At 38.6% G+C, this 27,031-nt stretch overlaps 1 protein-coding gene across 1 annotated transcript in view; it reads left to right on the top strand.

Moving 5' to 3' along the window:
* The window catches only part of LOC133628877 (basic salivary proline-rich protein 2-like), a 30,852-nt gene extending 17,442 nt beyond the window's left edge, over positions 1-13,410 (top strand). Inside the window, exon 2 of the mRNA XM_062018806.1 lies at positions 12,241-13,410. Coding sequence (XP_061874790.1) covers positions 12,241-13,410 — 1,170 coding nt within the window. The remainder of the gene's footprint in view (positions 1-12,240) is intronic.
* Positions 13,411-27,031: the final 13,621 nt, after the last annotated feature.

Here is a 27,031-nt window from a genome sequence, read left to right as displayed (position 1 = left end):
CCTTTTCCTGAAATGTCCTTCATTCTATTTGCCACGTGACCTGTTCCTATTTGGGATTCAATATTTTGACATTTGAGTATAACTGAAGGATAAAGACTGGAGGTTTGTGACTTTTGGTACTGAAAGTTGGATTTACACAGTATTTTTTCAGTCTTTCCCTAGATTTGTGATTTGTCACACAGGCAAGGAATTGACAAAATGGTTTCTATTCATGCCTTACAGTCCTGTTTGCCAAATTGAATGGTATTTGTGGATTGGCAGGTGGTTGATGTCTACGTACATGCTAATCTCATGTCCACGCTCATTTTTCTGCAGAATTAACCATTCAGGGTTTTTTTAAGTCATAAGTAGCTCTTTCCAAGTGCTTCACACTACTGCAGAGATCTGCAGAAAAAGACCTCTTCATCTGCACATTGTTTGCATAAGTGTGAACCTCAATTTTCTTGCCTTAGCATAGGCAAGAAAAGTGTTCATACGTAAACTGATGCCTCAGAGATGTTCCTCTGTGCACAGTCTAATAGAATGAACCTTCAGTACAAAATTTCATGAAAGTTGGTCTTCAAGAACAGAAATATTTACTCTCAAATTTAGCACTAATTTCACTGTTGGTTTAAATCCATTGCAGGTTTCACTAATTAAGAAATACATGTTAGCATGACTTAACCAAGTAAGCACAAATTAATTAACAAAGCAGTGAATCATTTGTAAAAAAGAGTTACTGCCTAGAGCTTTGTTATCTGACTGTCTGAACTAACCTACATGCTAATATTTTTTTACAATATACTACAATCCTGCTTATCTGACAGGTTCTGGTGAAGAACAGGTTGTATACCCTAAAGCCATATAAACCCTGTAACTCTCCTATAGCTATAGGAATAAACTGCTTCTGCCCTGACCTCAACGAAGTTGAATGCTCATCATTACCATGTCCGCAGGATGGTAAAAAATTTCTCTTTTTGAAACTTAAATTCAGTCTGCATTTTATAAACACCAGGTTTTACAACTTTTCTCAGGCAAAACTTCTGACAAAATTTAATGAATATTTAGCCTGAAGACAATGGACTGTAGGCCTCTGATCAATTTCTTTTTAATGATTCTAGTTCCATAGAATAAACTAATGGATGTGTAGGACTGAATGGAAGCTGTAAGCCCTGTGTTCCTGGGGCTGGCTAAACACCAGGCTGACAATGGGAAGCAGTGAATTAATTCCCTGTTTCACTTTGCTTGTATATGTGATTTTTGCTGTACCTCTTGAACTATCTATCTCAACCCACAAATTTTCTCACTTTTACTCATCTCCTCCACCCCACCAGGGAGAAGTGAGTGTGTGGCTCTGTGGGGCTTAGTTGCTGGCTGGGGTTAACCAAATAAGTCAATTTATTTGGCTTCAGTTTCCAAAGAGCTGTGCCATGATTCAATAGAATTTCAGCTTAGGAAAATCCAAATTTCTGCTAGGAAATATGGATATAGTTTTGTATGTCTCTGAAAGGAACTCTGTGGTGAAAAACCATGACCCCTTAAGTCTGTATTGTGTTTCTAGTTGTCTGCAAGTGGCCACTTATTTCAAAGAAAAGGAAGATATTTTCCACTGTCATGGTTTCATTAATCTTCCCTGTGTACCGACAGTTAAGTTTTGCATAGTTAAGGAAAAAGGTTACATTTCTGCTACTTTGTCTTTCTTCTACCTTTTCGTTTCAGTAAGAGAGAAGGAGGCTAAATCTAACCTACTATTCATCAAACACTCATATAGCCCAACAGGAATTACATACCTCCAGAAAAAAACATCTGTTGCACAGTAATAACTGGGATTGTCTTCTGCCATGCAGCATTCTTCCTTCCTGAGTGATCCTTAAGCCAGTGCTGTCAAATCAGAATATTTCAGCCCCCGTGGGAAAAAGTGATTTCCCACCACTCACGTAGCACCATCCAGCAACCCTGAAAATTTCCATTCACTAAACAGCAGCAAAGCTCCATTATTTTCCTCTTTGTTCTTGTTATAAAAATGTAGCTCACATATGGTGTGGGAGGGAAATGCTACAGAGTGCATTTAGAGGACATATATTGTTGAATTAGAATTGCCACTAAAAGTGCATTTTAAAAGTCACTGAAAAAGAGAAAACCAGAGTAAACAACTGATACATTAGATACTGATCTGGTCTGATTCAGATACAAGCATCGTAATAGTCACAAGTATAAATATATAAATATAAAATATTCATTTTTTTACCTTAATTTTTGATCTCTGTAACCACAATTATCAGGGTAATTTTTCTGAGCATCTAGCCTCTACACTTGACTATCAAGATTTTTCAAGTGCTGTAAGCAAGATGCAGATTTCTGTTTAACAGCCTCGTCTTCCTATGTGGGCTGCCATTTGGTGCATACAACCGAGCAGATACCAACTTTACTTTCACTGAGATATTATTGTAGTCCCTGCCTGTGCTACAGAGTCATTAAGTCATATGTGAACCACTACTGTTTAAAATACTAGCACTTGAACTCTTTCCTTCTTTCTCTTTTTCCTTTTTTTTAAAAAAGTTTTAAAAGTTTTTTAAAAAATAATTTGTATGTAAAATGAACTTGTAATACTTTGTAGGATATTCCATAGGGTTGTTATTTCTGTGGATGAGAAAGTCATATGTTATCCCTCTGAATGGCAAAGTAGAGTAATAAAAGTGCACTGATAAAAATGTGAAGTGCTTTAAACACCCCAAAATACCAGCTATATGTCTAGATGCTCTTTTCTGAAGATTTTATACACAAAACAATGCCTTCCTTGCCTAAGAGGTTGTCCTTGAATATGAAACAGGCATGGTTTTGCTTTTGACATTGACCGGCTGTACCTGAAAAATATGTTGTACTCAACACAAAGGATTGTTTGACTTCGGTCAGAGATGACAGATGGAAAATTTCTTTGTGCATTTTTATTTCATGCACTGTTCTTTGATTATTTTTTTTAGTCTCTTTTGCTAATGCTTGCAGTAATGGAAGCTTTTATATGAGCAAACGCCTAAGCTATCTGTATTTGTGTCTTCTCTTCCTTCCAAAGAATGACAGCTATCTACCAAGGCTCTGTATGAGGGCCAAACAATTCCTGGTCCCCTAAAGCTCATTTCTCCCATGCACGGTGTATTGCTCATGGTTACTCTGAAGATTGAATCCAGACAATAGAAAAGGTCACTCTGCCCTATCGAGTGACGCTTGAAGTGATTTATGCCTGAGCTGTAGCCATTCACCCTCAAAAGCAACTGGAGGCTCAGAAGCTTATCTCCAGTGATGAACCCTTTGCTCTGCTGAAAGGCAAGCTTCATATGTTCAAAAAGGTGTGACAGGAAAAGTATGGTGTGTTGCTCTCTCTGGTTATGCTCCTACACTTGTTCATGTCATGACCAGATTGTGAAGCTGAGTCCCTCTTCAAAGTGCCTATTGTAATTATTGAGTTCAGGGACCATAGGAAGGAAGAAGAACCTATGACCACACCATGGTACTGTAAACAGGAGAGTCTAATGCTGAAGAGATAAACAGAGGAAGAAGAAAAAGACACAGGAGGTGAAAAGCAGCATATGGGCTGAATCTGAGAATGTTCTAGTGCTGCTTCCATGAGTGTCTGTTACTCTCTCACAATTCATTAATTTTAAAAGACTCCTGAAAGCCTGAGAACTGTTAGATGAGCAGTCTTGAAATACATTAAATCCTTTTGGAAAATTGAGAAAAAGCAGCGCCCCAGGTGCTTGGTACAAGAACAGGCTAAGGAAGAAAAAGTGGCTTCTCTTTGCTTTCCAGACCACTTTGCTCCAATTAGTACAAAGGTATGGGAAACTGGAGGATGTCAGGCTTCAATAGAAAACTGTCGTTAAGATTGTGTGGTTAAATCCACTAGAAGAAACATCAGTTTAGATGAGAAAAGGGCTGCTGCCTGACAGCAGTGATTGACATTGTCTCAGGTGCCTTTATCTATGTTCTCACCTAGGCTAAGAACTAGCCTCTGGAGCAAAGGGAGAAACTGAGGCATCCAATGATACTGAGCTTTGAGAAAGGGCATGTCTCAAATGTTAAATATGCATGCACCTCTCTTGATCCTGACAGCAAACCAGGTCCAGCATGGGGTCCTCTCTCCACGGGTTCACAGATCCCGCCAGGAGCCAGCTCCAGTACAGGCTTCATAGAGTCACTTCTCCTTTGGGCCTATGCCCACTCCACTGTGGGGTCCTCCACAAGCTGTAAGTGCATCTCAGCTACTATTATGGACTTCCATGGGCTGACTGGAGACAAGCTGCTTCACCATAGTCTTCAGCACAGGTCTCCTCCAGTGCCTGGGCACCTCCTCTACCTCATTCTCACTCCCTTCCTCCCCTGTATTTTTGCATCTGTGCAGTAAACTTTTCCCTCTGCTCAAATATGTTAATCACAGAAGTGTTACCTCCATCACTAATTGGCTCAGCCTAGGCCAGCAGTGGGTCTATCTTAGAGCTGACTGGCACTAGACCTATCAGATAGAGGGGAAGATTTTATCAGCTTTTTTGTTTTAAAGAAGCCATCCCTGTGGCTCCTCACTACCAAAATCTGGCCACACAAAACCACTACATATGTGCAACCAAATTATTTCATTAACTCACATGCCTTCATGAATATCATGTGGGTACAACAACCCCATGAACAAAGAAATCACCTGAATGTAGCTTCTGAATGTCTTTTCTGTTTCCTGATAACTCTCTCATTTTCCCAGTAAATCCAGAGCTTAAAACAAGCTTGTCAACATATATGAAATATAGTTATTTGCTGAAGATTTTTTAAAGTAATGTTGGTTTAAAAACTGTTGTACATATCTACAGGGTACAACTGAAATTGCTCTGACAATTATTTTAAGAAACTCTTACATGGAATGGTATATTGCTGTGTCTCACCATATCCATTACACCCTTAAAATACAGCCCTCTAAAGTGCTCTGAAGTTTCTTCATATAGAGGTATTAAAGAACACTCAAGTACACCAAATAATAGTTTATCCTCACCTGTTCAAAAGTGGTCTCATACAATGTCACAGAGCAGCTCTTAACCATAACTTCAGAAATTCAGTCTTTCCAGGTGCAGATCTGCTGACAGTTTATGCAACCTTGAGTTTTGAAGCTGGCTTATTCACTTCAGAAGTTACCAGAAGGTGAGGCATAGAGGGAAGAACTCACACAGAGTTTATCTCTTTCCTCTGAAGTCCCAACTGAATCAGAAGACTTCTGGTATTCCTTAGGAAGGGACTGGTGGTGAAAACTAAGCCTGAATCAGTTTTGTGTGGGATACCTCTTCAGTTGTCTGTGCTACATCTCCAAGTCGAAGGATGCTTGGATACACTCCTAAATTTTGAGCAAGACATCCTTCTCTAGCCAGGGGCAATTCTACTCACTTTAGTCATGAATTATAAAACATTCTCTTTCAAATCTGGACCATAAACCCAAATATACAAATATTTAAATATCACACAAATTCTCAGTTAATTGAACGCAGATGTAAGTGTAAAGCAAAAGCATTCCTTGTCTTTATCAACACTGAGCAGTTTATTTTTGAAATGTCCTATTTTATTTTTTTGTTATTATAGAATCTTTGCAAGGTGGGCACACTTACATAAACAAATCAAATTACAGAAGGAGGTCTTTCAAGGTATGGATTTGCTCTGCATCTTTGCATTAAGAGTGCTGCAAAACATACTTTAGTGCCCAGCTGATATAATCCAAGCACCTTTTCTGTTAGTGGTGCTAGGGTTGAAACCACGCACCAAGACACTACTTAACACACCCCTTCCTGTTACACACAGCATCCTGAAATGTACAGGATTGCAACAAGTCAGACACAAGTCCTTCCATTTTTAGTGCACCAAATGAAATTAATATGAAAATCATAGGGAGTAGTTTTTAGGGAATCTGTAATAATTATTAATAGCTAAATTTGTAGATAAATATATGCAATGTTGGTACTCTTTGTGAATAAGAACAATAATCAGTTTGTGAAAGTAGTTATTTATATGTCCTTGAGTTACAAATTTATTTATGGAAATTAACATCATCTTAAATATTGAGCAAAATATTTTCTGCTAAGAGAACAACATGTTTTTTTTCTGTCTCCCTGATTCTCAGCCAACTTCAACTTTGCTCAACTTCTACAACCACTGTGTTACTTTGGTGATGAATGATGAAAACTTTCTCATTCAAAAAAACTCAAATCAGTACTCTCAGCTAAATTTTTCGGTAAAGAACTGACAAATTTAAAACAGCAGAATAGCTATTTTTCTAGTTATATTTATAGATAAAAGTTCATATTTAATTACATTAAATGTAAACCCATACTCCTCCTAGGTGATTGGTCTCCTGTTAGATCAGTTCCATTTTATTCAGTTGATGCTGAGGATTTGTTTCCTTGTGTAACATACTACATTATTATTAGGTGCAGAGATTAAAATAGATTCATTTTCTGACAGAAATGGATTTTAAATTGTACCTTAGATATTATTCTAATGTACTTTGAAACTTACAAAAGTTTGGAAGTGTTTGACCTGTTGCATTTTCAGGAATTTGCATCCAAAAAAGCTGCATGATACAGTATGAGTAATGTCTGAACAGATGGATTTTCAGCTCCATAGCAATAGCTAGAAATCTGAGGCAGAGTAGGGCAGTGATATATTATTGTTTTCCCTTTATCAGCCTTAGTAACACCATCTGGCTTTCAATTATGGAACTGCAACAAAGCCTATTTTCTCTTTATCACCATATGGTACCTTACTGTCAAGCAACCGAGTCATACGACAAATTTAACTGAAAGTTTTAAGAGTTTCATCCATGCAACTTGCAAGGTAAACAGAAGCTGAAAGGCTGCATATGAAGTGCTAAAATAAGCAGTCTAAGGATATAGGCACTGGAAACTGATCAGCTGCACATTCAGGGAGAGACGGCGAACTGATCTGCTTTTGGCCTGGCTCAGCCAACAGCCTCCCAAATGATTTCTGAGACACAGTGTTTAGATGTGGCCACCCTTGTTCAGAAACTGTGAGAACGTGACAGTAGGAGCGTGGCCAGACTGTTTTAAGTGCCACCTAGGCCATAGAATGGCCCCTGGGACTACTTAATTCACTAGCACAGGAGTCCCGCTGTTCAGGAAAAGTGATGTTACTGTTCCTACCCATCCAAAATGTGAGGAAGAGCTATCAAGTTGTGTCTTATTTTACCAAGTGACACAAGGCTTTCTGCTGTCTGCAACTGCTGTACATGGCATTGTTATGTAATGCACTGATCTTTCTGGAATATTTCTATCGCTGTGCAAAGAATCTTGATGACAGCAAAAACGGTTCTGGGTTAGAGAGACTGTTCTTTGTGCATGACATTTTTGTTAAAATTAATAGCTTTGACGATACTCACTGAAATACTACCAAAAAATTCATGCTCATTTGAAAGTAACTTGATTTTGGGTGTCACTGAAAATAAATTGTAGGTTAACTAACAACTATTTTAAGGTTTAAGAGGAAGAAAACAGATTATGAATAAAGGTTGGAAGTAATGGTGCCAGTCTTAAGATGTCCACCTAAATTTCCCTCTCTGCAGCAAATGATGTTGGATTTTTTTCATTCTTTGACGGTCAATAAAATTATTGCTCTTGTATTGTATGACAAGTACTAGAACTTTGGTGAAATTATCCATAAACAATGTTTTATAACTTAGAGCAGCTTTTGAACAGCAGCAATAGCTAGATCCTGTTCCTCAGAAGAAAATAAATGTTCTGTATCTAGCCTTGGAAATCACTGAGAGAAAAATGCTAATTTCAAAAATGAAGGTTGGGTTCACCTGTGAGATACTCCTACTTTACACTGCCAAATTACACTTTCTTAATGCTATTGGCATAATACTTTTCACAGAAATTGAAGTAAAGTAATAGTGAATAAGCTTCAGAAAACATTAAGAAAATGATCAACTAGTTTTCTGTTTGATTTCATATGATTGTGATATAAGAATTGTTCAGTGCTTTTCTCAAAGTCTTTCTACTTCCAACATTTGTGTAATCTTCAAAGAAAACAGAAGTACATGATGCCGTCATCTATAACTTAAGCAGGTGAACAGGGATACATCATAACTTTACTTTTTTGAGAGTTTACATTTGCTATGTCCCTGCTTCTGCAAAAATAAAGTAGGTAACTAAGCACAGAAAACAATCTTCTGTGCAGATAGAGACACGTACAATCCTGGCCTTTCTGACTTGAAAAATTAGGGGAAAAAAAGCTTATCTTCCAGGAACTGAATGTTTAGTAAATGAGAAGTAGTTCTATTTAGTAGTTCTAGGTTTCTTATTCCTATTTATGAGGAACTGCTTCTTCAGAAGTATTTGGTGTCCTCTAAAAAATTAAAATTTCTTATTTGTACTTTCTAGAAATACATGATTCGTGCTTGCTGAGTAATGAAGTAGGAAATCTGACAGGTGATTAAAAATACAATATGGTGAAACATTAACCTTTTTTATGAAAAAAGGAGAACAGAGTATTTATTGGTTCTGACATTTTTACTACTGAGTAGGGTTACCTACCACACTGAAAACTGGTACGGCTAGGAAGAACTCGTGGATTCCCATTGAGGAATTAATGCAGGATGCACAAAAGCTATTCAGGACTACAGAATGGTATAATTTTGGTAAACATAATAATTTGAATTCACGGATAAATACCTGTGTTGATTCTCACACAGATGTTGAGTCTCATGGCACTGAATTCAAAATTGTATCTATCTTGCCACAAAAAATGCAAGTCCCATTCATGCAGCAGTTGTACCTTCTGCACAGGTCGTTTTCTCATTCAGCAAACCAAAAACATTACCTCCAGCATAGATGGGAACAGTCTCACCTCCTCCAGCTCTGACAGGCAATGCATCCTGTTGACAACTGGGAGAGCTATGCAACACCAATGTGCCCACTCTTGGATTTAACCAATTTAACCACTGTTACAGGCTTCACTGTAAACATTCCAAGTACGGTCTTTCAGTGAATGAAGAAGAGTCTCATTTAAATCCACTGACCAACTTTAAACTCAACAGAACATTTGTTTATTCTGTTCAAACCATTTCTCAAACAGTCAAATGGATGGGGTGCATAGGTGAAAGCAGCTGGACTACGAGGTATTAAGACACTGATTAAAAACGGTGGCAACATAAAAAGTTTGGAAATCTTTGATTTCCAATTTATTTTTTGAGTTCTCTTTCAAGGTTAAAAATAGTTTTATATAATAATCTTAATTTTTTCAATTAATTATTTTTCAAAAGAAACTCTAAATTATTGTAGAAGCATTAAAAAGTATCTTTTCAAAATATTTTAAGTCTTCAGTTCTTTTAGCACTAAAAGTACTATTTGGAAACTTTAAACCATACACTGGTACGTGTATGTGGATGCCAAGCCTTTTTTTTTTTAATTATTACTCTTTTTGTTTGCAGATAAAGGTACACTTTACGATAAAGTTCAAATTACAATTCAGCCTATGATTTCATTCTACCTAGATGCCAAAAAATATTCTAAAACCTGGGGCAAAGAAAACATGAGAACACCATGGTAAACTGAACTCTTAAGAAATTTGTGAGGCTAAGCATTTGTATAAATCTGAAAATATCTACTGTAGATGTCTAAAATAATAGGAAAAGTAGTTCTAAAAGTTTAAATTCTTGCTACAGAAAACTCAAGAGTGCTACAAGTGTGACAGGAAGAAATGTTTACATGACAAATATAGCAGAAGTATTTTTGATACATTTAATATTTCTTGCTAAATAGTCAGTGATTCTAAGATTAATTTCATTTGTTTTAAAGAGACACTGTCATCTTTACTTACCATACAGATGAAGCTAATGCAAAATCATTCCTGTTCCTATAGAAACTGCATTTTTGGAGTCTATTGCAAAGAAAGCACAGTTCTGATCTTCTTTTTCCTTCTTTTTCCAGAGCTTGTGGCAAAAAGAAAGTACAGCACACTTTCAAAGGCCCTTTCCAATTAGAGCTAATAGTGTCTTTTAAAAATGCGTTTAGATTGCGTTATGCACGTAAATCCCTGGAGTAAAAAAAAAAAGAGGCCCAGCTTCGATTTTTCTACAGAGACCCAACTGTATGTACAGAAACATTTGGCTTCCTCTTCTGCATTGTTGTTTGAGCTCTTCTGAAAGCTAAATACTTACAACTGAAAGGAAACAGTAAGACTTTCAAGGTACAGTAAGGCTTGGCACCCTACTGTAGAAGCTTCCTTTGTGATTCACAAAATATGTACAATGCACTGAACTGGTCATCACAGACAAGATTTGACTGAAGACATGCAGGAGAGTTCTTAAGGTTTTGTGTTGCTTGATCATTTGATTAAGCTCCCTTTGGTGATGTGCTCTTCTTGATTGTAAATCTCTAAATTAATGCAAAATTTAAGTGACTTAATATTTTTCAGATTTTACTTGTAGCACCTCCTCACTTCAAAAAAAAAACCCCTGATGGGTACAGCAACAGCCTTAGTATTTCCTGGTTCTATTTTTAGTCTGTAGTAATTCAGCTTCTATATAGGTATCCTGCTTTATCTCCCACTTAAAGAACACTCACGAGGTAGCAGTATCCAGGAAAGACTTCCATTTATCTTGTTGTCAGTACACTTCTTGGAGTAGATGGAGTACTCCATCTTGCTGTTTATAAACCATCGGAAAAATTACACTTAACTGGCAAATTTTAGATACCTCTACATGCAGTATAAAATTTCCATCAGATATGAAAACATCAGTGTAATTTCCTCAGAACAGTGAACTCTTTGTTTTACTAGCACTCAACAGACACCACAGCAATGTTTTCTGGAAATTTGTTTTAACTAACTACAGCTCAACATACAGGTCTCAGTAGTGACAGCTTTGCTTACGCACACACTGAGACCACTTGCAGGAACCCTGTATTATATGGTCAGCACCTTCTAAAAATGAGTTCACTTTAAAAAGCCAATTGCTGAAATGCTTTAGAATCAGAACAGGAAGTTTACTTTATGAAAATAGCTTTACCAGGTATCATTTATTGCTGGTTCTCTCCACACTTTGTAAGAACTTTCAGTTATTTTACAATGGGTTTCTCTTCAATTCTAAGCTACTCCATATAAAGTAGTAGAAGCCACAGTTCTGCTGCGTGGATAAACTGTATGGCACATGACTGTGGATTAGCAGTGCTTCCTTTTATTGATAAGTGCATTGCATGTTATTACAGCACCTCCAGAAATAGAGCCAAGGTCAAGATACTGCTCTTTCGCTTTGTATCTATTAGTGGCTAAAGATAGCTAGCTGCTCTTCCTTAGTATTAGCAACCTTATTCAGGTGCTTTATGTTAGAGTTGGGAGATAGAACAAGAAATCTGGGTGAATATAGAAGCTGACTACACAGTGGAAAGTTTCTGCTGTAAAGAGAAGAGTTTCCTTACCTCTGAAGTATGGCTACCAGGACTACTGCTTGAGATGCTTCTTGAAAAAAAACCCAAAACAACCACATCACCTTTGATAAAATGTTGGCACTAAATGAACAAAGAATTGTGTTTCGTCTTCCTTTATTCTAAGTCTTCCATTGTCAATAAAACCTGTGCCTGAGTTTTGAAGAACGTGGTTATGTGTATTTTATCTCCTAGACTGCTATGCTAACTAACATTTAATTAACTCAACTATGTATACACCCATGTTTGTACATGTGCAAAAGTGAAGCAAGAGTGTAAAAAAAACCCCAAGAAACTCAGTTACCATTGAATTATTTGTAGCTTTCACATTAGTGTTCCTACTGGTAAAATAAATTCCTGAAACATGCCAATTTTTCATTGGTTTTATAACATGAAGGTTTCTGGGGATCGCAGCCTTCTGCCAGGTTTCTACAGATGGATGCAATTTGCTGCTGGTTAAAAAAAAAAAAAAAAAACAAAAAAACCCAAACCAGTAAAAAAAGTAAAATATCATTCTTAGAATCATCTTGGGGAACTAGCATCGCTGGTCCTGAATTACTCAACACAAACCTGACACTCCACATCCTCCGATAAAAAAGGTGTTAAACGCAACTATTTCAGAGTGTGCAAAAGACATAAAGTGGGGAATTGAGCTCCAGAAACCACATACTACTGGCTTCTGAAAATGCAGGGAGGAACCTGTGGGGCAACAGCTTTTCCAGCAGCAAGAACAAGCCAAGCAGGCAGCAAAGAGGCCGGAGACGCCCTCACACCACTGATGCGTCCACGTCCTTAGCGCAGACCAGCCTCGGACGCTGCCACCTACAGAACACAAGGCAGAGGGCAGCTGTCCTTGATTCGCAACGGCCGCCCGCATCCTATCGGTCCCACTGCCGTGGACGGCGGTGAGGCTCAGCCGTCGCCTGCCGGGGCCTCCCCTCGGAGAGGTGCGCCCTCACCCCGCTGCGCCCGCCGAACAAGCGCCCGTCTCTCTCCCACTGCCCCGAGCCGTGCCGTCGGGCGGGAGCGGGACGGTCCCGGTGCGCGCCGCGGGACCACGCTGGAAGCGAACCAGCGCCCTCTCCGCCACGCCGCGTTGGAAATGGCCGCCCAGCCGTGCGGTGCTCCCCCTCCTCCGCGCCCCCTCCCCCCGCCCCAAAGGAGACACACTCCCACCCGCGGCACGCTGCGGAGGCGCCGGGGGAGGGCTGGGTGTTCCGAAGTCCATGGCATAGCCCCGCACCGAGAGGCGGCCCCGGTCTCCCTGGGAAGGGGCGGGGTGGGAGTAGGGGTGGAAGAGTGTGCGCGGGGAGGGGATCGCCCGCGCCATCGCCCGCGCGGGGGAAGGCGGGGGTGCCACGACTCGCAGAGGTGCGGGGGCTCCAGCGGGAGCCCGGCCCGCGCGCGCCCCCCTACTCAAGGCGGCTGCGTGCCCACGGTGGCGAGCTGCCGCCGGGACAGGGAGAGCCTCGCCGCAGCCCGCCAGGGACCAGGGTGGGGGCTCGGGCGCCCGCCCCTCTGCGCACCGCTCTGCCTTTCCGAGGTGCCGCCGCCGCCTCGGCGGGACTCGCCCGTGTGCGAGCCGCTGCGCGGAAGGAGCCGCTCCGCCTCTGACAGAGACGCGCCCCCCCCCCCCCCACTTTCGCCCGCCCTCACCTCGAGCTGGCGCTGCCTCGCCGCGCTGCTGGCGCTGCCGCTTCGCCCGCCGCTCGTCCACCCGCCCGCCACCGCGTCCCGCCGCCGTCCCCCTGGTGCCGAGCTCCGCCGAGGGGCAGGCGACCACCCCTCGGCCCCGCCACCCGGCTGCGGCTGCCGCGCCCCTCGCGCCCCGCTACGGGAAGGGGCAGCGGCAACTGCCAGGCGGGAGGAGAGGAACCGCCGGCAGCTTGGTCAGCGCGCTGCGGCCGGGTCTCCGGGGATGGACTGGGCTTCGCCCTCAGCCTGCCCGCGGAGAGGAGGGCGGTAACCGGCTGCCCAGCCTGTCGGGGAGGAGAGATACCCCCGCCTGCAGCGCGGGGCTGACACGACCCTGCTAACGCCCGATTAAATGTCACGGCTCCCCGGCTGCTTCCCGCCGCCGCCCCGTGCGTCGCTCACCTCGGGAGGGGGCTGTGAAGGTGGCGGCAGAGGCAGCCCCGGCTGCCTCTCGCCGTGAGGGAGCGCCCAGGCAGCCACCAGGTAAGCGACGGAGGAACTCCCCGGTGCCGTCGGGGGTGGCTGCCGCGGGGAGTCCGCCCGTCAGGGTAGAGTAACTTTCGGGGGCGGGGGGACGATAGGAGGAGACCGCAGCGCGGTGGCTGCGCCCCCTCGCCCCGCCGTGCGCTACAGCGGGGAGTGGGTTGCGGGGAACGAGAGGCGGCGGGACGGGGCTAAACGGGCCCCTTCCTTGTCCAGTTTCGTCCTCGACCCCCCTTTCCCCCGCCCAACAAGGCCCTCGGGTGCGCGGCAGACGACACTGCCTGCCGGGCGGCGGGATGGGATTCGGGGTGAACCAGGCGGGGGGGTGGGGGGGGCATGCCCAGCATCACCGCCCCCATCCCGAGGAAGATCTTTCCACGCCGAGCTGGAAGCCGTATGATGGGGGGCAGGAGTCCTCCGGGGGCTACAAGCGATGTGACACAAACACAATAGTCCTTTGTCACCAGCGAAGTGATGCGCTTACACCTGTGTCCGCTGCCATGGTGGATGTGCTCTCTGGAGTACGTGCATCAGTAAAGCGAGCTTTGAGGGAGGAAGGGGTGATGGGGGGGGAAAGGTCGGGGGGGTTGCAGTGAAGACCTTCTGCAAAGCAAATTCTGAATACCTGCAGTTAAAAGAGCAGCTCAAAGTACGTGCAGGTGGTCCCGAACATACCTAGAAGAAAAAAAAAAACCCACAAGAAAATCACCTGCCTTTATATTATTTCTCCAGTCTTTTGATTCTAAATTACAAGGTTTTGTGAGTCCTGTCCCACAGTTCCTGGAGTAAACATCAAATGTTCTGAAGCATTTTTCAACTATAGATTTCCTTGCGAAGCAGAGAACTGCAGTCTTTCTCATTGTATGCTGCTGTTTCAAAATGCTGTTCTTTCAGAAGACCTTCTCATTTAAAAAGTGAAACGTCTGAACGATTCAAAAATAAATCATATATGAACTTGCATTGCCTGCCAAGTGCTGGGCGGGGGAGAGGAGGGGGTGGGGGCAGGGGCAAGGAGCACACAGCTTTTTTGTGCCTTTGTCATGAAAATGAGCCATGAAGTCTTTATTTCAGTCAAAACTATAGCACTAAGGAACTGTAAGTGACAAATAGTTTGTGTAATGTTCAGGGAGGTAAACCATGACCTGTAAAGCATGCACCCAGAAGTTCTGAAGCCTTACTCTGCTTCCTACAGTGATGCATCTGGGATTGAGTGGTCTGCAAAGTAAAACGTGTCCGAGATTTCACCTTAAACTGCTATATGTACCCTAAAAGAATTATATAGCATTTATTCATCATTTAGGAGGAACAACAGTGGTGTCTACATGGAAAAAAAATGGTAGGAGGTGGAAGAAAGGATACTTTTCTAAGTTTCTCTATGTTCCAGTGAAAAGCACAGAATTAAAGATATGGTCAATCTCCCTGCTGTATGCAGTAAAAGCACCAGTGGTTCCATTAAGGGCTACACCCTTTCCAGGAAGTGCTTCCCTACAAAGGTGATGCTGTGGTGTGATCTACTTTGCTACATTACAGACCACACAGGAGGGTGTACTAACCTTGATATGTTCCTATTCCTACTATATGTATAAATATCCCAGTCAAAATATGATTTGGGATTTTTCCTTCAGATGAGCACTTAAAGTGATTGATTCTTCAGCTACTCTGCCACGTTCTTACTTTCTTACTTGAAATGTAGTGATTTTGACAGTAGCTAATCTGTGTGCAGCAGAACAGTGATATTATTCCGTTTAGGTAAACAGAAGATCCTTGAAAACTATTTTTGCTGCTCTGAATTTACTCTTGAGTAAGTAGGATTAACATCTATGTAGGTGAACAAAATAAGGTGTGATCTACATGTGAACAGTGTGGTTTGGTAGCACAAGAGGTATCAGGGATTTTTTGTTATTATTTTGGAATCCAGACATTCTGTGAAAGAGCTCTAGGTGGAAATGTTATCCTACGTAGCAGCAGCAAGAGATGAAGGAATACAAAATATTAGAGAAGCTTGTTAGTTTAGACAGCTGTCCATGGGTACTGTGATTAGTACTATGTTGGCATGCCACTGTGAACTAATACTGTGGATTTGGGTATCCTGCAGTTAAAAGACCAAAGTAAGTTGATGTTGGTAGTTCTGAAGCTGTATCATTTTCCTCCAACACAGAAAGGTAAGGAAGTCTGGAGACTGGAGTATTAGTTACTCTGTGCTGAGTGTAAAAATGCAAGTCTATGTTAGAGGCTTTTTCATGTCTTATATTTAGACCATTCAAATAAGATAAATACAGGGTGGGTGTGGTTACCAGCAAGGCTATAGATGAGGTTTCTAGAAGGATTCTTGTGGTGGTTTTTATTATTCCTGCAGGTATGACTGTTGCCTCATTAGGGGTTTGGTGTTTTCTTTGTGTACCTTTTTACTATCTAAACCTCAGGGAATTAAGCAGAGAAAAAAGGTTAAGGAGTTCTGAAGGCTTTGTATATGGTTGTCTGTTGGGTCATTGGCTCATCTTTTGTGAGAAAAAGCCAGATAAGGGACAAGTGCATCAGTTTCAGTAAATTTATATAATATTAGGTGTGTGCATTGCTGCATTCCCCTTTTGTCAAGGAGTTTGTTCAGCTACTTGTTCTATAACACGTTATGTTAAATACATTGTAATTCTATGTACTTTCTCTTCACTGTATCTGTTGTACAGATATTCAGGACATTTAAGAAAATTCTATTTCTAATTAGTCACTGATTGACATTCCTATGTCATTATAAGGCTGATTTGGCTAAGCTCTGTCTAATTATGAATTTTCATAAATTATTGCTCATTTCTAATTAGTACAATGACTAGTTTAACCACTTATTTTCCTTTTTTTTTTCAGCTCATATATTTCCCCTAATTTGAGAGCATAAACTGAAGCTTTTCCTTCTTTCCTGGAGTGTCTGTTCTGCTGTCTTAAAAAAACCCATAAAAAATATGAGACCACTCTATAAAGAATGAAATCAAAGTGTTTGAAATTTATAGGCACTGCTCCTCAATAATTATGTTCATGCAGCATACCAATCGATGCTTTCTATGCTGAGATATCAGTATTATTCCCATGAGATATGCTGAGTAGAGCTCATGTTTAAGTTGCTTGCCATCTCATAAGCCTTTTGATTCCTGGGGACAATTATATTTCTTAATGATGAAAATATGTAGAAGGAGGAAACACAGAATATGAACTGTCATCAGTGTTGTGTAATGACATTTTGGTGACCCATTTTCTGTTGATAAAATGCAAATCTTATGACATTTTTCTCCCTCTTCCTTTCAGCAACTATCCTATAATGCAGTAGTTCATGAGATTATTTATGATCATACTGATCAGAGTTGTTATTTGATTAAAGTCTAATCACTCATTCCCTTTGAAACTTGAAGTAGATATCTGTATCAGCAGATTGTAGGCATGTCTTGTTATATATCGATATCCTGTTTGTGTTTTCAGCTTCAGATTATTATTATGAAAATCATAGTAGGTCAGTGTGGATACTTAGTGAACATTTTCCATGAGACAGAATTAATGAACAGTTTAACCCATCTTGCAGAAGTAGTCCTAGTTACGTATACATAGAAATAAGAGTACATAGAAATGAATGTTTTCTTGAAAGTGGAAATACTTCGGGCTGCTTCTTACTGTTGAGTAGCACCTTAGCTAATCTCTTTTGTAGTTTTTTCATAATAGACAAGAAAGTCCCTTTGGTTTTGGAGTCTCAGAAAAGCTGAGCCATACTACACTTGGTGGATTTTAAATTACTTCCTCAAAGTAGGATGATTTAAAAAAAAAAAAAAGTTTCAGAATACTAATGTATCTGAAGGAAATGGGCTTGTGTTTTTGTCAACGGCCTAATTACATTTTCCAGATAGAAAGAAAATTGAGAAAAAATGTTTTTTAAATACACAGGTATAGCAACATAACTTATTAGCTGTTGATCTCAAAATTAAAGTTGTGATGCCAGAAAAAATAACTAAGATAGTAGCAAAATCCTGTCATCACTGGTAATAAAACTGTAATGCATTTGAAAAGTGTGAACAGAATTAAGTTCAACAGAAAGATTTGTCTGTATAAAATCTGACTTTATTGTGGAGTTTGTTTGATTAACTGCAAAATGTCTATCCTTTGGTCAAATGAAGAAGAGTAATTATTCTGCAGTCCTGTTTTTTGTTTGTGTGTTTGTGATTAATATTTTATTACTTTTAATAATCTTATATTCTATTTTTACATTTTAAAATTAAAATCTAATATCTTCTTAAAACCATTCTTTAAGTGAAAACATTTTCTTTCAAATGGTAAAAAACCACTTGTATGCTATAAAACTAAGACATCTTAAGTCTTACATGCAATGATAATGTGATTTTACTTTGTATTTATACTTCTAAAATATTGCATTTTTTCTGATATTCACATTTGAGAGCGACCAGTGGTCACCAGATCAGATGAACTTAATTGGACATCTTCCCCCCAAAACTACGAAGTAATTATTAAGTAATATACTTGTCCTCTGTGTTGAAAAGTTGTTAAGAGATGCAGGGTTTGACATTTGCTGAGTCAGGGCAAAAGGCACCCTGAAACTCTATGAATGCAGAGCCCCATCTCTAGGGAAGAGTATGATTTCACTGCAGTTCTTTTTCTCGTAGTTTAGTTATAACTGAGAGTGTGATATGGGGGATCAAACCATTAGAGAAACCAGATAGACTGGCCATAGAGCTGTACAGCTACTTAGACTGTCAACTGCTATCCTCTTTCTGATCAGTCTTTCTTCCTGTTATCTCCTTCACTTTGTCTTGTTTCTGAGGAAACAGGATACACTTTTCGGCAAATAATAATTAAACTATTACTTTCCTTGCTTCATATACTGCATTTCAACTTATGATTTGGTGACATCCTCATGGAACAGCAGCAGATACTGGCCGTGAAGAGCTTTGCAAGAGAGCGTATTTTGAGGAAAAACTCACCTTGGCTTTTTCAGGATTTTGCTTCCTTTAAAGGAGAAAAGTTTATGTTTCTCTATGGCCATCATCAAGTCCACTTCCATTCCCAGTGCTTGTGGACATCCTAAATGATATTTTGCCATGATTGGCCTATGCCAAGCAGTTTATTAGGACAGTACTGAAATTAATTTATAGCCTGATTTTTTTTTACACTTAAGCCATATGACACAGCTATGAAGAAAAATTACATGCATACAGTTTGGATCTTTGAAAGAAATAAGAACATTCAGACTTTCAAAATTATTTTGGGGAAAAAAAAGCTCTGAGCATTAACACCATCTTTAGTTAATTCCACTCAAAGATAGGTTAAATGGATACCTGTATCTTATAAATGCATTACTGAGATCTGTAACGTCTTTTCTGTTATTCCTTATGGTGTAGTAAATTCTTGGTGCCATCAGGCAAGCAGTTGTCATGAGGATTTGTAGTCAGACTGGTAGGCAGCAGTTGGGAAATCTGGTTGTCCGGGTGGACAGACTGGGTTATAAAGACTGGAGCTAACATCAGGACAGAGACAAGGAGAGAAACAAGCTCATTGCAAATAAGAAATTCTGCATCTTTGTAGACCCTGGAGAAAAAAAAAAAAAGGAAGATTTGAAGATTGTGAGACCTTGCCACTCAGCCATCTTCTGATCCTTAGCTGGGATAAACGATACAGCTGACAGTCCCAGTTAAGAGAATGTAGGCTTTGTGGCTGCTTGTGACAAAATCCCATGTTTCTGAAATGGAAATAGGGAAGGTTAAAGTGGTAATGATGGTGGTTTATGCCTGTCCGCAAACGAGAGAGCCAGCCAAACCTGTGGCCTCCTAGACTCAGTGTGGCTGACCATTCTCAAAAGTAGCCAGCTTCACTTAAGCTTAAAAATTCTGATGCAGTTTTCAAGGCTTAACCATAATTGTTCTGAAAGGGGAGTGTATGTTACTATTCCTGTCAAAGGTGTTAGTATCAGGAGATGCAAAAAAACTAAACACTCATCTCTAAGGGCATTGTTGAAATACAAGACTTACTTTACAGGTTCCTCTGAACGTTTCCAGTGCTAAATGTAGCTATTCAGACTAGGGCAATTCTATAGACAAAGAGGTGCCATTTATAATTTCATTCAATAGAAATGATTATATTCACTAGTAGTAATAGGGATAGATTTTTTTCTTTGAAATCCATGCAAAAATTTAATGTTAATAATGTATGTGAGGGTGAGCAATGAAAAATTAGTTGCCTTTAGGTCAGTATATGAGATGATCTGAAGAATAAGCAAAATTCTGCATTAGTGCATGACTTTATAGCCCTTTGGTTTATCAACCTTTTTTTTTTTTTTTTTTTTTTTTGTCATGGAATACTGACCATGACCAACCAGATATGATGAGAAAACACTGTCTTGTGCCAGCCTTTCACTTTTTTCCCACATGAACTGGCACATCTTACAATGCAAAGGAATCCCTTGAGCTATAGACAAATGCAAAGACAGGAGATGTTAGTTTATTGCAATTTGAGTAGTGGAAGCCTTCAGAGAGTGAGTGGACCAGTTTAATTTGACATAAAAGTTTCTTTTTGTTTCCAGTGTAAATAGACCCTAGTGCAAACAATAATTAGTTCCAATTGAGAATTGTTCAGATTTCCTAGACTAGGTTATAAAGTGGATAATAGAATCAAAAAAGCTTAAAAAAAGGTCTTTGTTTCTGTTATCTCTGTAGAGGATGAGTAGGAAGTAGTTAACTTAGAGTTACTACAAAGGTAGTGAAGAGAGATATCAAGATAAAAAGTGGTGGAAGAACTGTGGAAATTACACTTCAGTAAATCACAAGGATGCAATGGCTTGCTTCCAGTATTTGTGTAGGAAGTACATAGCTAAGCATCTGAGTGACTTCAGAACCTGTAATTTATTTTTAAATACCCTGTCTGTGATGGAGGATAGCCAACTATTAGAAGAAAAATTATTTGAGGAATTAATAGTAAATCCAATCCCAAATAAGTCATTGAGAAACATAAATTAAGTCAACAACCTAAACCACCTAGATGAACGTGTTATGAGGATATGAGACTACTGCTTACCTTAAGGAGGAAAGTGCGCAGGTCTTCTGGTGGAAGTAATCCTGCCCAGCCTCCTTCTCGCTGTCAGCATGACACAGTGTACAATTACAATCTTACTGTTAAATGCTTCTCTTACTGGTAACTTGTTCCTTCAAACTGTTCATGTGTTTTTATGAACAGCTTGATTAAAGGGACAAAGTTTCATATGTGTTATTAAAAAATAAAAAAGGATTGTGAATAAATTGACATTGTAGTTGTCTATAGGAAACACTTCTGTAAGGTTTTTTGTTTTGCTCATACCATCTTCTGCAAATTAAAGTTATGTTGAGTCGTTAGGTCTCTCCTCTTCTTTAAGGGTTAGAGTTTTCAGGACAGGAGTCATTTGGGATTTTGGAAAACTAGTTCTTGTGAAGAAATAGATATAATTTCTACTTCTACATTGAAGTAATTAAGTACTAGGCAGTGTTATGCATTGGGGATTGCCAAATAAGTCATCAAATATCTCCTGTGAAACAAAATAGAATGAAAAGACAAGTTAAAATGGTTTGTACATTAAAACAAACAAATAAACAAATTAACAAACATTCTAATTAGGTATATTTCAGTAATTATTTTGAACTTCCCCTATGTGAAAAGCTTTTGTAGTTTTTAAAACAGACAAAGGTAAAACAGAAAAAATTCTTGTCATGAGTAGATAATTAGAATCCTACATATATATTGAAATTAACATGCTAAAGCTTTGCAATGCAAAAAGATAGACATATGATCAGGGAATTTAATAATACATATCCTAGTTTCTGTGATTATATATTTTCCCATTGGACAAACAAAAAGTCATATAATGGGAAGATAAATTTGAATTGCAAAATATTTTAGAATTAATAATACATTAACCAAACAGTATTGAAGTAGGAATTTCAGGAGAGTTTCTCTTTTCCAAATCTGTAGATTTATTATATGCAGATGAACTGTTTTTAACTGCATTAGAAGAGCAAAACACGAAAAAAAGAGTGCCTGCTCTGAATACCATAACAAAATCTTTTGCGTTATATCATGGTATACAATTGCATTTGGGGGCTTTAGCCATTCTTCTGGGGCTTTAGCTGTTTCGCTGAAGCAATTCATATTGCTCTAAAGTAAAGATTCCAGACAGTAAGGACCATCAATTTAATTGTTACTCTTTTGGTTACTGCACCATTAACCAGCTTGACTTACATGGCTCTTTCACCAGCACATGCTACTCTTCCTAGTATTGCTTAAAAATGATCCAGATGTTACTTTTCAGTGTGAGTAGTTAGTAGCCTCTGAATACTCGCATTAGCACTTAGTTATAATCATGTAGTATGCTATGTCAATGCACAATCTTGATATTAGATTAAAAAAAAACCAAATTAATTTTTTTTTTTTTTACTTCTTAGTATTGCTTGATTTTACTTTAAAGGAGCTTTTAATAAGTATTTGAGATTTTCTGTTTCGTTTGAATACAGGTCAGGTGATCACTGCAGTTGAAGAAAAGAGATTATGATTAGACCACCAGCCACCAACAGTTGATTTCTTGTTCAATTTAGGGTAACTACTGAATATTTGGTGTGTCTAAAGGTAATGACTTTTTTTTTACTGTTGCCTCTTATAAAATAATGAAGCTATTGCTATAGCTCTTATTTAGCTGTAAAATGGAGTTTTACAGGAAGTAAGGAGACATTCCATATAGGAAAATTAATGTTCTTCAACATTTTTGATGTTGTCTAACAGTATGAGAAAACTGTATTGTGTCTATGGCTGCTGGATTTTACACTTAAAAGTTGTAATCAAGATCATATTATTATTAGCTATATTTTATTCACATGCTATCTACGTCTTGACAGTATATGGAAGGACATTGAATAAGTGCCTGTAATATATCAAGAACTTATATTTCTGCTTGAAATTTATCCTTCCTAACTATACAGTGTTTCTTTTGTTACTAGTTACATTTTGTAGGTTTTCTGGACACGTGATAAAACACTGTACCAGAACAGTAGAGAGGAGGACATACAGATAACTGGTATATTTAAAAAAAATATTGGTTTTGAATGAAATAGATTCAGTTATTGTTGTCTTCAAGTACAATCACCCTTGGTCAACATTTATTTTGGTCAACATGGAGATTGAAAGGGAGAACAAGACACTGATGTAGGACCTACCTAGACTTTCGTAAGCTTATTTAAAGATGGTGTCAGACATGCAGAGTCAGTTTGGAGCAATTGTGTCATGGATATGTCATCTTCATCATCTGTCAAAGTGCAACATGTTCTGTTGTAACATTTTCTTGAATATAATATGGTTATACCTCCAATTTGAAGTTAATTATGAATATCTGAAAGGTAAGGCCTTTCACCCGTGACCAGTATGCATTGTTACACATAGACTATGCAACTGGCAAAACTCCATAATTTACTGTTAGCTCAGTCTTTCTGAAGAACATAGAAAACTGCAGAAAGTAATCGTGCATCGTCCTTTCTACTGATTCAAGTTAGAGCAATAAGTTATATTTTGAGTTTACTACAAGGATTTAGAGTACTAAGGCTCACTGAAATTGCCATAAGGAGAAAGAGACACAACTTCAAACTTTTTAAAAACTTCTGTGTTTGTAGTTGCAGAAAAGACCTGTTACTCATCTGGTAATTCAAGCTCATGTCCATTTTAAAGGAGCTGTGGACAGTTTTGCCAGCATGTTCCTGCAATTTTGAAATCTGAGACCCAAAATACTGTTTCAGTGATTTGTAGTTGTTATGCAGATACTCTAGAGGGAAGTATGCAAACAATACATTAACAACAGTTACTGATCATGAAATATTTGATAAGTTAAAAAATGGGCAATATTTCTACTTTCTGCATTGGATAAGAATTTTCATTCACACAATCTATTATATAAGAATATTTGCAGTTGAGATTCTTAACTAAGCTCTTGTGGTATTTGATTTAGAGTTCAACAGGACAGATGTCAAAAAAACTTAGACCTGTTTGTGAAATACATACCTTCCTCTTTCTCCTGTAGTTTAATTCCATGCAATAATTATTAGTACATTCTTCAAAGGTAACAACAGAGATATTACTCACCGATACTTCTTTGCTGTTACTCTTGGAATACTGGAAATATTAACTGCTTTCCTAACGCTTTGTAGTTAGGTATGATGACAGGTTCTTCCTGTTAAACTATTACCTGTAACATTTTTACTTTGGAAAAACAAATGCTGAACTTTCTTGAAGTGGTCTAAGTGCATGTACTCTGATGTAACTCATTTTTCCCATACAACATGCTACACAAATGTTTTGCCTTGGAAAGTAAGATGAGAATGAAACTCAGTTATTGATAGTATTCACTCTATTTGCAACACATATTAATGCTGACTTCTATATTTATGATGACAATCACTAGATGGCACTGCTCCATGGTCTTTGTAAGTTGTTACGTTTTTTTCTTAAGTATTCATTTGCTCTTCTGATACATAATATAGTGAATTGTTACTGATTTTGTGGTATCATTTCTCAGTGATTTGTGGCAAATAACAAAAATCATTCATTAAAATAACTTCTGAGGTGGGTTAAAATCCTAAGTGTTGGTGTTTTGGTTAAATGTTTGGCAAGAGGCTGTTTGGAAAGAGGAGAAATACGCTGTTTGACAGTCTGTGTTTCATGACTAGTGAATAGACAGGGTCAGACAAAAAAGCTATGATGGGTATATCCTTCAGATTCTGCATCACTGATATCTTCTCCAGTTGTAAGTCAGCATGTAAATGTATCTTTTACTTCTTGGCAGGAAGGTGATCGTGTAATCCTAAATTTGCTAGCTGACAATGCTAGCTTTTCTAATCTTAAATTGCGCAGTTGTCAATGCAGTCAATGCAGCCTTTAGCCAAGTGCATAATGAAAAGGAAGACATAGAAGACTTAATCTTTTCTATCGCTGTAGCCTAGCAAGGTGTATGGCTGATGCTGTTTATTCAACAGATTTCTGTGAATAGACTAGTGTAAGGGCTTCAACTCCAATTTAAAACCATACTTGGGACATTATCACTGCAACAACACTGTTAGTAAACAGCAATGAAAAAAAGCCTAGCAGACCTAAAACCAAAATCAGCAATACCCTGCCAAACTAAGGAAGCAGGAGCTGTTGTTTTTATGTGGCTTATTACAAGTCTTTAAAGTGCTATCACTAAAGTTAAATATGCTATGATAATGAAGTTCAGTAGGACTTCTGTAAAGGGTACTGTCTTACAAATCCTTATCCATTGTTTTGTTTCACTACTGGATTATTTTTTTCATTATTATGGCACCCCGGCACAGTGGGACTCTAACCCTGTCTCATTTATTTGAAGAACAGTATAAAAGAGCACACTTGTCTAATAGCTGTATATAAATGGAACTGCTTTTGATCTCAAATAAAGCTGGCTCAGCACTGTCTTAACTTCTTGCTGGAAATACTGTAAGGCAGTTTTTAACCTGAAGTTGATTGAGATTCTCTTAACATCAAACTCACTGTGTTGTTCTCTCAAGAGTAGGTGTCAATACTGTCAGTAATGGCAGCCACTAGGCATTAGCTTTGTCAAATTTTAAATGATTAAAGAGTTAGATACTCATTTCTAAGCTTGTCATTTGCAAAGGACTCTACACTTTCGAATTACAATAGTGATTGGCGCTGTGCATGTGATTTTGAGGCTGATTCCAGGAAAAGGATTTGCCAGTCTAGCCTTTAGTGAAAATTAAATTTACACTCCCATGTATTCATACTATATAGTGTAAAGATTGGAAAATTTTGAATTAAAGCCTCTTTTCCAGTATGTAAATTTTAAATGATTATTATAATACCATGTTTATCTTTTCTGTTCTCTAAAGCTTTTTGTTACCAGTTTATTTTTCTTTCTTTTTAATAAAGTGCGATCACCTAAGAGCAACAGTATTTTGCCTGAGACTTTCAGAAAATAGTTTTGGAAGACAAAACTTTTAATTCTTTTAGAGAAAATACTGAAGTTATTTCATGAATTACTTTTCACCATAGCCTTTTTTAATAACTAATATGAAGTGAAATAGTTCTTAAATTAAAGATATATAAGTAAATATATAGTTAATCTGATCATTCTTCTGAAATTATAATTTTAAATAATCTGAAAATTTATTTCTGGTGATGATAATTTATCTTAGCAATAGCTAGATGAAAATAAATTATGCACATCTTTGAATAGTTTTGGAACTTCATGAATGATTGCCAAAGAAATCTATAAAATCTAGTTTATTTAATAATTCATAATTTTTTATATGAAAATCCTGAAGACCTGAGTGTGGGATTGACATGGTAATACACTGTTCAAGAGGTTGTCAATTTACATATTTTTAATTAGCAGTTCCAGATTAAAGTAGACTGTAGCATGAAGTAGTAGTGATAATAGCTTTGAATTAGAAGAGTCTTAAGTCGGAGATTTGTTTGCTCTAGATATAGAGACTGATGTTGATGCAACAATCAAGTCTTTGATAGAAACATATCAGTACAGGAACACTTTTGTAGCCTATTGTTTTTTAAACAGTCTGCTAGTGCCTTATTTCTGAGTGTTGTTTGAGCTGTTTTGTTTCGAGAATTACATTTATAGACTCTACATATGTTGTAGTGAGGAAGCCTTCTCCACCAGCTCCTGAGTTAGCAGCCCCATTATGAATATGTCTCACTAGTGGCTGGAATCTGAACTTCAGTCTGTATTTGTTTCTGGATGTAGTTCCCTGAACTGGTGAATTTCTTAAGAGAGACTGAATGAACTGTGACCAAATTATACAAGAAACTGTCATATAGACTGTGCTGTAACAGCAGAAAAGTCTTTAAATGAGTCATTTTCTTTTAGTGCTAGGAAAGTGATTTTAGTAACACAGGAAAACATTGTTTTGCCTAAGGCTGTTCTGTCTCTACTTGACTCAAGCAAGAGTCAAACTGAGATGCCTTCCCCAACTTCTCTTATTGCCTTGCTTTCAGTTATAGCTGTAAAAGGCTATAGTTTATATGCTTCCGTGTCAGGAAAATGAGTCTGCCACATTTCTGCCTTTGGTTCTTTGTAGTAAATTTATTAAAGATAAGAACCACTCTTTTAGGAAAAAAAAATGAGGAAACCCTCCCAAATTTTGTGGCACATAACTTCTTTTTTTTGGTTGTTTCATAGTAGTAGTATGAAGTAGTAATCTGATTACTTTGAAAATATTCAATAGTGGTTTATTTGCAAGGTCTTAGAAATCGTGGGAGTTTCAGATATTTCCTGCTTTGTATTTTAAAATGACTGTAAGTTGTCCAGTTTGCTTCACTCTAAGTACTAGAATTTAAACAAAAAAAATTAAAAGATATCCGTGTACACT

Source organism: Colius striatus, chromosome Z, assembly GCF_028858725.1.
Source record: "Colius striatus isolate bColStr4 chromosome Z, bColStr4.1.hap1, whole genome shotgun sequence".
In the NCBI taxonomy this organism is placed as follows: Eukaryota; Metazoa; Chordata; class Aves; order Coliiformes; family Coliidae; genus Colius; species Colius striatus.
Note: the sequence above shows the minus strand (reverse complement) of the source record. Positions and strands in the feature narration are given on the sequence as shown.